The sequence below is a fragment of the Tetrahymena thermophila genome (assembly GCF_000189635.1).
Source record: "Tetrahymena thermophila SB210 genomic scaffold scf_8254475, whole genome shotgun sequence".
Taxonomy (NCBI): Eukaryota; Ciliophora; class Oligohymenophorea; order Hymenostomatida; family Tetrahymenidae; genus Tetrahymena; species Tetrahymena thermophila.
Genome location: NW_002476250.1, coordinates 215,238 through 229,283, shown reverse-complemented (window position 1 = coordinate 229,283; position 14,046 = coordinate 215,238). Strand labels below are relative to the sequence as shown.

The 14,046-nt window shown below is 22.4% G+C and overlaps 3 protein-coding genes across 3 annotated transcripts; 2 read left to right on the top strand and 1 right to left on the bottom strand. All coding sequences in view use genetic code 6, as the record gives it.

Moving 5' to 3' along the window:
- Positions 1-830: 830 nt before the first annotated feature.
- Positions 831-3,493, bottom strand: TTHERM_00420330 (hypothetical protein; the record flags this gene model as incomplete). The annotated part of the gene is made up of 7 exons (XM_001033288.2): positions 831-2,260; positions 2,326-2,632; positions 2,692-2,767; positions 2,828-2,944; positions 3,001-3,092; positions 3,143-3,374; positions 3,435-3,493. The coding sequence occupies 7 exons, from the start codon at positions 3,491-3,493 to the stop codon at positions 831-833; spliced, it is 2,313 nt and encodes a 770-aa protein (XP_001033288.2).
- A 475-nt stretch (positions 3,494-3,968) lies between these two features.
- TTHERM_00420320 (WD domain, G-beta repeat protein) lies at positions 3,969-5,502 on the top strand (the record flags this gene model as incomplete). The annotated part of the gene is made up of 4 exons (XM_001033287.3): positions 3,969-4,531; positions 4,584-4,821; positions 4,883-5,071; positions 5,122-5,502. 4 exons carry the CDS (start codon positions 3,969-3,971, stop codon positions 5,500-5,502), a joined length of 1,371 nt encoding a protein of 456 aa, XP_001033287.3.
- Positions 5,503-8,912: 3,410 nt separating this feature from the next.
- TTHERM_00420290 (hypothetical protein) lies at positions 8,913-12,830 on the top strand (the record flags this gene model as incomplete). Its single annotated transcript, XM_001033284.2, has 5 exons — positions 8,913-9,154; positions 9,504-9,808; positions 10,062-10,578; positions 10,812-11,323; positions 12,115-12,830. 5 exons carry the CDS (start codon positions 8,913-8,915, stop codon positions 12,828-12,830), a joined length of 2,292 nt encoding a protein of 763 aa, XP_001033284.2.
- Between the last annotated feature and the right edge of the window lie 1,216 nt (positions 12,831-14,046).

Here is a 14,046-nt window from a genome sequence, read left to right as displayed (position 1 = left end):
AAATTTTTACACTGTTGTTTAAGCAGGAATTATTGTTTTTTATGTCTTCCTAATACTATTATTGTTTATAATTTACTTTACAAGTAATATAAATCTTATCTTCCTCTAAATAGTTTGTAATTTAATTTAATATAAAAAATTGCAAATTCTTTTTTTACTTTAAATTTGTTTGAAGTTTTTGTGATGATAAATAACCATCAAAAGCTTTTATTTATTAATTTTTGATTTTATCAAATGCAATCAATTCAATTTTAACAGTGATTATAACAAAAAGTTCTAAATTTCAAATATCATCTATAATATTTATATTTTATTTATAAAATCTCATAATTTGATATTAATATCCACTTTCTGTGTATCCAATTAAAAATAAATACCATAAAATACAACTATTTTTTGATTTTTTAACTTCCCTTTTTTTTATCAATTATATTCAAGTTGATAAATATAAATTTCAAAATCTAACAACTAAATTTGTTTAAGGATATCTTCAAAACCATACTTTAAAATTTTAGCCAAATAAAATAAGAATATACCATCCAATCATTCACTTAATTATTATACATTTCTATACAATAAAAACAAAAAAATTATTAAAAAAGTATAAAAATTTAAAGAAAAAAACTTCAAAAATATGTTTATTAGATTAATAAATATATTTATTCTCTTCTAAATTAATTAGAATAAGATTAAATTAGGATGTTATATAAAAGACAAATTCAATTGATAAATAAATATTAGTATGTACATAGTTTTTCTAATAGTTCTAATTATTATAAAGTTTTTATATTTTAAATATGTTTTATTGATTCTTCTATATCAAATTTTCCTCACTCTTCTAATTCAAAATTTTCTTCTTCATATTTATTAATACTATCTTCTTAATCTTTGTTAGCTATCTTTTTATTGCTTTTATTTTTACTTACTTATTTTGCATCTTAATTTTATTAATTTTTTATTTCATTTTTAAGCTAAGAAGAAATTAACTTAGATTTGTCAGTTTTTACTTCAGAAACATTATGGCTAGAATTCAATTTACTTGATTCTAAATCATCAAATTTATTCGAATCATGTTCTTATTTTTTTTAAATCTTGCTTGTATTTTAATTATTTGAAACTTTCATTTTCTAAGAGTCTTATTAATTTTTATTTTGTTAATTAGAAGACTTAATTAGCTGAGATTCAAAGTCTTCTTCATATTCTTCTTATTCTGCAATTTGGTATTATTCCTTTTTTTTATCTTTGTAAAAATTTTTACTATTGTTCATGAATTTTTTCTTAGTGTCATCATCAATTTAGTAACTTTCTTCTTACTACACAAAATCTTCATCTTCAAAGTTGTATTCTTCGTTCAAATCTTCTTTAGAATCTTTTTAACCATTCAATTACTTACTTTAAGATGTTATATTTTCTTCTATATCAAAAGATTCTTTTGTATAGTTACTCTCTTATATTATTTTACTCTATTATTAACTATTATTCATTTTTTTACTATTATCACCTTAAAGTTTATCTGAGTGCTAGTTAAACTATCTTCTATTGTTTTTATCATTTTATCTTGATTGAATTTATGATCTATCTACTTATTCGATTTATACTAAACCTCTTGGAGTATTTTTAGAGGAACCCTATTCTTCTTTAAATTAGCTTTATTAATTCGATGTATTATTTATCATATTTTTGTTAGGAGTTGTAGATCTTAGTTTATCTTTTTAACTTCCCTTAGCAGAATATGCTCTAGAGTTATTTTTTATTTGTATAATATTATTTTATTTTTCTTATTAAGCAATTTTATTTGTTTCAACGCTTTGTTTATTATCACTAGACTATGTATCCTCACCTTTTTAAATATAATTTTAATTGAGCCTTTTAGGTACTTTTTTATAATAAGTTGAGTTTTCTTCTTCTTAACCATACCCATAACCATCTTCGTTGTAGAAATCACCTTCATTAGTTTGCTTTGAAGAAATTCCACTTTTGTTGCTAGAGTTTTTGTAGTTGGATTCTCCAGTTTTATTTAGGTTTTATTCATCAGAAACATTCAATTTTTAATTTCCAATAGAGTTAGAAGTTAAATTTAGACTTTGCCTTTCAGGATTGGCCCTTTTAAAGTTTCTAAAATACCTATGAGCAGGTAGCTAGCTGTCACTAGGATTTTTTGAAGGTTCGTAAGAACTTCTAGTACTTGCTCCACGTCCTCTGCTAACGCTTCTATACCTGGCTTATTCTGATGTACCAATTTATCTCTAAGGTTTCACATCTAATTTTTAGTTTGAGGAATAATAATGAAATAATTTTTAAAGAATGTATATATAATTAAAATACTTTAAGTTTAGTTGTCATAATTTTCTTTTTAATTGAAATATCCTTAATTCTACCCTTAAAATTACTGATTTTTTCTTTAAACAGAAATTCTATCTCTTTCACAGCTTTTAGCTCTTCCAGAATCAAATTGATTTTCTCTTGGGCTGTTTTAACTTGTTGTAATCTGAATTTATTTATAATTCGATAATTGGCTCTTTTGGTGATGGTTTTAAGTATCCCCTAATGAATTATTTTATTCTTATTAATTGTAATGATCATTATTTTCATAAAATTCATCTTGATTGCCATTGCTATTTAAGTTAAGAGACTGTAATTATAAGTTTAATTTTTTATGACTTAATTTATTGAAATAATATTTAAATTTACTTGTTTTCTTTAACTTAAACGACTATGAGCTTGTGTAAGACCTCCATTAAATGTTGAATTAGCAAGATCATAAGCCCTTTTTGCAAAGAAAATACATTTTTCTAAAAATAAATCAATAAATAAAAGCAATTTTTACTTTAGCTTAACTTGGTTTTTTTCATAATCAATAACTTCAAACCTTTGAATTCGCTTTTTGCACTCATAAAGTAGCTAATAATGACTAGCAAACTTTTTGTTGTTTAGCTATGAATCTCTTAAATAATTTAATAATCAATAAGAGGCTAATTTTGCAAATGAATAAATAAATACACGTTATTGATTTTGTTTGACAAAATTTAATTTTCTCTGATTATTTTGTCAACCTCTTCTATATTAGCCCTTCTTGGAGATAATTATGAAAACTATTATTTTAAATTTCTTTCAAAATTTATATATCTTAAATCTATTTTACATGAGTCTTGCTCAAACCATTATCATGCCTACTTATATCTATTATTTTTTTCAAAATTTTATTATTATTGATTTGAAGCTCATCATTCTTTATTCTATCCTTGAATTTGTTGTTGTTGACTTTAATGTTGTTGTAAACTCTAATGCCTTCAATGTGCTATTTATTATAATATGTACCCTTGGTTTTAATACTTTTTATCTCCTCTAATTTTTTTTAATGTCTTTCATATTCCCTTTTATAAAATATTAATCACCTTTAAACAGATATCCCCAATAAAAGCAAATTATTTTACTTGTTTCTCAAAAAAATATTTGTTGGTCCTAAATAATCATATCTTTAACTTCCATTCATATTTCAACAAAAAATAACAAATAATGAGGTTTTGCTAGTTTTTAATACTTTTTTGTTAGATTTGTTAACTTGTCAAGTTGATTTGGTTAATTTCTTAATTTATATGTTATTTAGGAAACTCTTGTTTTGTTAATTAAGTTAAAAATTTACCAATCCTTTAATTAAATACTAAAAAATGCAAATAGTATATAAATCCTCCATATCTCAATTTATATTATGAATAATTTATAATTTCAACGAATCTGGTCATTTCAAAATATAAAGTATAAGGACATTTAATTCAGTTCATTATTTACTTGCATTTTCTAAGCAAGTTAGCTTATTTTTTTTAGAATAAATAGAATCACAATTTAATATGTGTTAGCTTAGTCGTAGCTAAACATTAGTAAAGCTTATTAAACTGATGTTTTCTCTAAAAATTTTATAATCAATTTATAATTTCAATTATAACAAAATTTTTCTTTGAAAACTAAAAATGGAAGTTTTATTGCAAACCTAATAAAAAATAAATCAGTTACATTCTATCAGAAAAGACAATATTAATAATGAGTAAAATTTACAAACACAAAATAAGTTAAATTCAACAAATAATAAGGTCTAACCAAAATCAAATGTGTGCAATAAAAGCGACCAAGCACTTACTAAATAGGCATAAGAAAACACTTAGAAATGTTAAATAGAATTGTCTAATTTACAAAATGCTATTGAAAAATATAATATTTTTAAATGTATTAACTCTAGATCAATTAAATAGAGTGATATTATGGTAGATGAATCTGATGAGTACTTAGTTTCGTTTCTTTTCAGCAGATTTGGTGAATAAAACTAAAAAATGCAATTAAACTAGAATACTAAATTTGATTATTCAAACTAAAGACATCAAGATACAATTAAAAAATAAAAACCTTCCTAAGCATTTAACTTATCTACATTTAAAGAAGATTTGTCAATAAATCCACTAGATATCAATGGATAATATAATCTTGTAGGTCTAGTAGAGTAGAAAAATATTATTCTATATAACATAAACCAAAAGCAGTAAATACTTTTTTTAATATTAAAAAAAATTTAAAAACATATTTTTTTGTAGGAAGAATGAGATTAAAATAAATTATGACTCAACAAAATCTACAATTTTCAATACTTGTATTAAATTTTCTGAGGATTAATAGAATTTGTTTACTGTGTCTGATAGTGAGGGAGCTGTTGTTTTGTTAGACTTGGTGAATCTTTAATAAATAGGTTTATTGTAGAAACAAAATAAATGTGTAAGAGTTTTAGATTGGCAATCTCCTTTTGTTGTTACTGCAGCAGGCAAAAATAACGTTGTAATAATAACATTATTAATAAATTGATTTTATTATTTATTCATTTAACTTATTAAAAAAGATATATAACTTAGATATAAGAAAAAAAAAATATATTAGCTAAGAATTTAAGTTATCCTAAAGCAACGAAGTTTTGTCTTTAAGATGGAATGCTAATAAATAAGATTTTGTTTATTCAGGTAGTAACAAAGAAATTTCTGTTTGGAGTAGCCTTTAGTAAAATGCTCCAATCTTCACTTAGCAAAGCTCTGTAAATTTATAAATTATTATTTTTAAATTAAATATGTTTTTATTATATAGCACATATTTAATGTAAGAGCATTGAGCTGGAGCAACTTAAAGTCAAATCATTTTATTACAGGCGGTGGTAATGAAGATGGCACTTTAAAACTATGGGATTATCATACTTAAAAAAATCTATATTCTGTTTAAGCTCAAAATCAGATAACTAATATTCTTACACCATAAAATTAATTCCATGGGTATTTTATGACCACATACAATACTTAATCCAACGCGATAGAAATCTGGTTTGAGAAAAACGACTCTACTTTGCAGAAGAAAGTGAGTTTATCAACTGAACAATAAAAAATAGTATATGGAGCTATAAGCAATTTTGATGATAAAGTAATCACATCTTCATCAAATGGAAATTTTAATTTATGGGAAAGCTTTAACTGATTGTCAAACTTTTTTAATTTTTTTTTAATTGAAAATTTAACTAAAAAAATTTTTTTCAGCTTAATATAATCAGCTAAAAATTGAAATTAAATATGATAAAAATGTGTGCGCAATGTGATTTATTTAGGTGTTAATAACTTGATTATTTATATTATGTTTTATTTAGTTTATTTTTTAGTTAATTATTTATTTTATATTTTTTGGATATTTCTTTTTTAATTATTTTTTATTTATTTTAATTTGTTTGTTTAATATATCATTTTTTTTATATTTTATTTATTTATTTTTATATTTTTATTTTTATTTTTTTCTTTTTAATGTTTTTTTATTTATTTTATTTAAGTTTAAATTTTTATATTTTTTTATATTTAAATGATAATGCGATCTATTTGTTTCTATTTTAATCAATCTCCATCTCAATTATATTTTAAATTATTTTATTTTTTGTATAGTTTGTGCTTTTATTTAAATTAGAACTTATATTTTTTGTGTAGTTTTTTGCTTCTAAAATATTTTTATCTCAATCTATTTATCTAATGTGTTCTCTTAATATTGTGTTAGTTTGCTTCTAATTTCTTTGTATTTTGTGTGCTTATATATCTTAAATTAATCAATCTCATCTACTTAATTTTGAAAGACTATTAAATATAATTTTAAGGAAATAAGACTGGGTAATAGAAGAGCGGGAAGAGATAACGTCGACTTCCGAGTGAGCTTTAAGTATGATTAAGAAATTCAAACCTCTAAATGAATCAATTATTTAGAGAGTTTTAGGAATCATCTAAAGATTGGCCGGGCTTATGAATGTATTTCCAAATTTAAAAAACTTATTGCATGTCAGTAAATAGGTGAAATCAATTTTTATTTTCCTGCTAGAAACGAGTGCTCCTTAAAAACTTATGCGAAAATGTGAAAAACTATCCCATCGAATGGTAAAAACTTCAATAGATGAATCTTTTCCTAATCATATTTGAGAGCTTATTGAAAAACTTTTGATTCGTAGAAATAATATAGCTCTCTGACTAGTCAGTCCACTAGTTACTACTAGTCTATTTTTGGCGCTCACCATTATAAGCTAGCGTTACGTATTAATATTTTACATAACTATAAGGGTTGTGCTGCTTATCTTATTAATTTTTTTCGTTTAATATTAATTATATAAAAATTAAAGATCATCAAATAAATATTAAACCAAAATGCTTTTCAAATTCTTTGAAACTTTGACAAAGAAAAAAAAAAACTCAAATTTTTATTTAAAAACATAAAGAAAATTTATGACATTCATTTTGAAATATTTCTAATTTTTAAGAAAAAATTTCAACGTTTTTCCTCAAATAAAGAAAACAAACTACTTCATAATAAAAAACCTAACCAACTAAAGTGTATTACTTTTAAAAATTAAATTAAAAAATCTTATTTATTATCTATTGCTATTATAAAATTAAAATAAATGTTTTATTTGAAATAAAACAAATTAATTTTTGATTTGATGCAAAATAAATTAATTTTAATTTTTACTCAATTAAATGCAAATAATTTTAAACTTTATAAAAAATTTTAACTTCTAAAGTATAAAAATGAATATCTTATCAATGGAATTTTTATAAAATCAATATATTTTTACATATTCTACTATTTCATTAATTTTTTCAAATGTATATATTTCTTTTTTGTTCAAAAAAATGGAATACATTTAATAAAATTCTTCATCTATTTATTTTAAAATCAATTAAATCAATCATACATAATCAAAAAGGAATTTTATTAAAAATATAGGAGTTACCAAAATAATAAAAATATTTAGGTAGACAGATTATATATTTTACAAAGAAAAAAATTAATAAATGATTCTGTTATGAAATTATTTTATTTGTACAAAAAAATTTTTTTTAAATTTTTAATAATTGTATTTTATTTATTTATTTATTTTTATATATATTTTCATATTTTTAATCTTAAATATATTAGGAAATAATGAAAGTGTTAGAAGATTAGATGTTACCAAATCTTTCTATTTAATAAAATTGTATCCATATATTTTATATTTTAGAATCTTTCAATTATTAACGAATATATTAAATTAATATAAAAAAATTAAAAAGAAAAAAAGTGAAAAAAAAGTAAACTATAATCAAGCAATAAAATAATTTTTAAAACAGCCCCGTTAATTTTTTAAAAGAGAACACTCAAACAATTATTAGATAGTAAATCGCTTCAAGTCTTTCAGACCTAAATGTTTCACAGTTCAACATTAAGCGATCTAAATCTATCAACTGAAAGCCATACCAAATAATAATTTGCAGCATTATAGTTTTAATTTTTAAATGAATAAAAAAATATGGATTGTCAAAACTACTGTTACCCCTGCTTTTTACAAAAATGAATTTAATATAAAATCTAATGTCAAAAATAAAATAGCTTTTTATTAGCTAAAAATTTCTTTAAAATTATTAATAGGTTACTAAGTACGCACGCATCATTTCCTTAAATCCTGACTATTCTCTTTCCAATTTAGCTTAAAATACTCTTTAAATGAAATTAATACCTACAAACTACTTATCTTTATAAAAAAATGAAAAAGTTTAACTCTATCATAATAAACGAAAATCATAACAAAAATACATAAAATATATTTTATTTAAATAAATATTAATAAATAAAAATTAAAAGTATTAAGTTTAAACTAATAAAAAATATCCTAAAAAGAAAAAAAGAAAAATTTTATAGATAAAATAAAATAATAATAAATAATTAAAATACCAGCTAAACTAATTTAAAAAAATTAAAATATTACAATAACATTTATCAAATAAATTTTAATTAAAATTCTTTTTAAATTTATATACAAATTTACTTTTAAATTTCTAAACTTTTTTTCGAATTAATTTATCAAGAAAAAGATAAAAAATTAATTTTTTACATGATTAAATATAAAATATTTTTTGTTTTTGGTGTGTTTTTTATTTTTATGTGTACAAACAATTTAAATTAAAAATATAAATAGTACCTTTTTTGAGGAATATCATTTAAAAAACATTACTTTCTTTTGATTGAAATGAAAATTTTAATTATTTTAAGTTAGGGTAAAAAATAGAGAAAGTAAAATAAATGATTTTTAAGAAAATTAAACCTAATAAACTACTCTAATAATATATAATAAAAAGCTAAGAGAGTTTATAAATAATCAATCAATCATTGATTCATTCATTAATTCATTGATTATGTTTATAAGAAGAGAACTCAAACAAAAATTGCAAACAAAAAGAAAGAAAAAGAAAGATTTTAAAGATATACTTATCTAAAACACAAAGTAATAAAAATAAAGTTAAGGAAAATACAAGAAGAATAATTTAATTTGATTCTTAGAAATTATTATATACAGAAAGGATACGAATTTAAAAATTGCTAGCATGATAGGATAAGTTGTTAATAAAGGTACTTCTAGCGTCTCTTCCTTATTTTAATAGATTAGAAGAGGTTTTAAAGGATTTGACAAAAATCGTTGGGCTACTTCTGCTGAAGTATTCCCTGAAAAGCCATTTAAATATGGTTATGATAAATAACAAAAGATAAAAACTAAGCAAGATAGATAATGGTATGAAGCTCCTGTTGGTGCTATGACAAAAAAAAGATTTTAGACTGCAGATTTCAGGTGATTAATATATTATATAAAATAATAAATTTAGAATTTTTGTTTTGGGTATGAGAGGAGTTGATATATTTCAGAGAATAAATAGATTTAAAAAAGATTAACATCCTCAAGATAGTATGAATATAAGTCATATTAATTAGTTAATTAGCTAACATAATATATGCAAATTTAGTACTCAAATGTGAAAATAGCATTTATATAAATTAATTAAAAGCAAAGATATATTTCTATTAATAGATCAATGATAAAATGAATTATTGAATATCAAATTAAATTAATTCAGAGCTATAAAATATTAAATTATTTTAAAGATAATTAATTAATGATTATTTTATGAAAATATATATAGAGCATATCAAACTGAATTAGAAGAAGCAGCCTAAAAAACCTTAGAAGGTTAAAAAATTGATGTTGAAGAAGAAGTAGTTAAAGTTGAAAAGGATGAAATTTTTGGAGAACAAGGAGCTCCTAAGAGATACTATGATCGTATTTTGTAGAAGGAACTCTATTTTCATCATAGAAATGGAAAACACTTTTTTGAATAAGCTGACAGAAAAATAAGTTTTTTAAATTAGTTTACTCCTTAAATTGAAAAGGTACCAGAACTCGCTGAAACATTGAAGACTATTTTAAAAATTGCAACTGAATCAGAAGGTAATTGATTATAATAAAGCTATAATTCATCAAGGAATAGATATTGATACTGTTAAAAAATATTTAAGTTATTATATAAATCAATCATTTATTTAGAAATTAAGTAAAAATCTGAAAAAGAAAATTCTTTTTGAATTCTACTAAAAAAAATTGAATTTATCTTTAATATTAAAAAGACAGTCAGTCGTCTTTAATATTTATTTTAAAATCACTTTTGAAAGCAATTTAGTTTAATGTTTTTTTATTGTTGTAGGTTCTCCTCTTAAAAGAGCTGGTATTGACTAAGAGTTTATTATTGAAGATGACTTCTACTCTGAAAATGAAGAATGCAAAAAATTATTTGAAGAAATCAAGCAAAAAGTTTCAAACATGAATTATAGACTTTTACCTGACTTATGCTTAGTCCTTTCTTTTAAACTTAGATACAATAAAGATGTTTTTGGAATTTGGGAGAAAATTGAATAAAATTTTATGTAATCTATTCATCACTATCCTGTCATGGAACTTGTTAAAATGAGATATGCCTCTTGTGCTTTGTCCCCTAAATCACTTTCTCGTGACTGTTTAAAGGCTATCCATGATATTGTTTTTACTGAGCTCCATAATGTTCCTTCTGTATTAGATTTGTCTCACCTTCTTTTCGCATTTAGACATATTAACTCTCTTAAATATTATAATTTAATACTCGATGAAATCTGTAGAAGACCTATTAAAACCCTTTAAGAAGCTATAGCTCTTTTGTTTGTATTTTCTCACTCCCTTTTCCCAAAGTAAATATAAAAACATTTTTATTTTTGTATTAGTTTTAGATTAAATGCTAATTTTAATTAAAACCGTTGTTGATACATGACAAAAGGTTTTAATTAGAATTAAGATAGATGCAGAAAATTTGTATTTTACTTTTGATGAAACAAAAAAAATATTTAAGTTTTATAAGAATTTTATAAATTTTATTGGGCAAAATGACTTTTCAGATTAATCTAAATATTTTTAATAAATATAGTTACAAGAGAAAGGAGATTAGAGAAAAAGATTAAGATTTAAAAGAAAAGCATAAAATTGTTGATCACCTTGCTGATGCTTTAGCTAATAATGCTAAATAAATTTAGGGTGATGATTTTGTAAGAGTTTTAATTGGTTTGAATAACTTATAACTCACTACCTTCAAGGATGTTTTAACTCATATTGAAAGATATATTATTAAGAATATTGATACTCTTGATGCTTTCTAGACTTCAAATGCTTTATACGGTTTCTCTAAAGCAAACAATAATGCTGGTTTTGGATCTGAATAGCTCTATAAAGCACTTTAAAAGGCTGCTGAAAAGCATTGGTCATAATTCTCAAATGCTGATAAAGCCAGAACCTTTTACGCTTTTGCCTTTTAAGATTTGGTAGATCCTGTTTTCAGAAAGAAATTTATTTAACCATGGCTCAATGAAAATTTAGAATCCAACCTATCACATTCAGAATTACATTATGTCGCTTTCTCATTAATGTTTGAACAAAATAAAGGTAAATTAAAACATTAAATTCTATTTTTAGCAAAAATTTTAAGATATATGTAATGCCTATACTTTAAGTCGATAAAAATAAATTCCACACAAATTGATTAATAATTGTAAGAAAATTTAGTATTAATTTTTTAGTAGAAATAGTAATTGTTATAGAATTATTAATTTTTGTCATTTAAGAAATTAAATGTAAACTAGCTTTTATTGAGGTTAGGTTTTGTTAAATCAAATCTAGTAATTATTTATTTTTAATACAAGTAAAATATCAGTAATACATATAGAATATATTAAAAAAAAAGTAAATCAATAAATTACTATTTTTAATTACTTCAAAACTTAATACAGTCAAGTAAATTTTGCCTTATAACTTTTTTTAAATTTACAATAATTTAATTGAAGCTGGTTTTTTAATTATTGAGATATGCTTGCATACGAACAGAAGTAACAAATAATTAATTTTTTCAAAATTAAATTAATTGTTACTGCTATATTCTTTTGTATGGTTTTAAAGGTGTGTGGCTAATGATTATTTCCCATATTATTACGCTAGTTAATTTTTGAAATGAATCTGAAATTTTAAAAGGATTCAAACAGATATCGTAGTAAAAGATATGGGTGATTGGCTATGTAAAAGTATGAGCAATTAATACTTTTAAAAATTGTACAGATTATTAGTTAATTTTAACTAATTGGTAATAGAAAAAATAATTCAGATTACTCAAAATTTAAAATTTAATGCATCATTCATACAAATACACTATTCATCAAATATTTACAAATTTTATAAAAAAGATGCTGAAATATGGAAGAAATTTGTGAAAAATATTTGTAAGAATTAATATGTTGTGCCTGTTTTAAACTACTATCCTATAAAGCTTGCTAGATACTACATGCAATCAATTTTCCCCAAGTGGAATTTCGATATTTACAAGCTTGCCTGCTAAGATGCTGAAGCTACCTGGGATGCTAGTAGATAAATAGATTCTATTATGGAAAACAATAAAGAATGGAAATCAATTGGTGTTTTGCTTTAAAACAGATTAGAGTTCAACTCTATTGGTCTTGACAACTTTGAAAATCTTTTGCTTATTGATTGGGCAATTATGCCTCAAAGAGTTGCTATTATGATATAGGGTGCTCGTCAAACTCTTCCAAACGGAAAACCTACACCACTCCATCGCTTAAAACTTTAATTGCTCGAAAATCACAAGTTTGCAGTATTTAACCTCATTTACAAGGATTTCGAAGCCATTAGTCCTGATTAAAAGATCCCATATTTGAAGAAGACCATTGAAGAACTTATTGCTAAGCAAGATACCTATATTAAAGACGTTGAAGAACCTCAACAATGGTTAAGCTTTATGGATAGAATGTAAGAATTAACCTATAGAAATATCATGATTGGTGAAGCAACTAAGGGTGGTGTTATTGATCCTGAAATTTAAGAAGTCCAATTTGATTGGTCGAAACTTTAGAAAGAATTAAAAGAAAGATAAAAATAAGAGTGAAAACTAAATTCATGAACGCACAGCTTGAGTAAGGCATACAAATTTGAAATTAAATCAATAAAATCCACAAGTATTAACATTTTATTAATGATTACTATCTTATCAATAAATCCTATTTCTATTAGCTATTATTATTAAATATTACTATCACTGTCTATTGCAAAGCTTGTAAGCATTTAACAATACATAAGCTAAAAGAATAAGTAAGCAAGAATGTATGCATGCATGAATATGATCAATCCATAATACTTTAGAATACCTAACCAAATATTAAAGAAATCCTTTTACAACAAAACAGGCGATTGATCTAAGAATGCTCAATTTCATTGATATAAGAATTACAATACTTACTATAATATTGAATTTTTTAAATTTGTAAGTCACTAACTTTATTTAAATTTTTCATATATATGTTTATTACTATTCGTAATTATTATCTTATTCGTGAACATATCTGTTAACAACTAAATCAAAAGAGTAATTTAAAATCACAACTTATAACATATTTGAGGCTTAAATATTACCACTTAATCATGTCGTTTATAATTTATGTACCAACAACTAAATCCATTTAAAAACTGTTTAGATAATTGTTTAAATAATTTATTAAGGTATTATTCATGAATATTCTTAAATTATTATTGAATCCTCCATTCTTTGAAAAATAGCCCAGCTTTAAGTAACCTTTTAGATAAAATAGGGAGGTAAATTTTATTAGCTTTAAAATCAAAATTTATGTTTACATTAAAAATATATTATTCAAGTCAATAAATAAATATTTATTCCACATGTGGGGAAATTTAACAATATTACTTATCAATTTAAAATTTCCTTGTTTTGATTCCTATTGTAAATAATTTTAAATATTATTTAATTAATGTTTAAAAAAGAAAAATTCTTTATTGTAATAATAATAATATACGCTGTGGCTAAAAATATATTTATTATCACAGAAATAAATCATAACACTAATTTTAGTTATATAGATTAACTAAGTTAATGCTATTTAAATTCAAAAGCAAGGCCCTAATTATACAGTCAAATATTTTTTTTAAGCAGAGTAGATATAATGTATTTTGATATTTAGAATATTTATAAAATACACGGTAGGAGTTCTGTAAGGGTAAAATAGATATAAAAATCTATTTTGATAGGAAAAAAAATTTATTTTAAATGTAATATGTTAGTGAAGATTTTTAACATTTATGTTTAGATC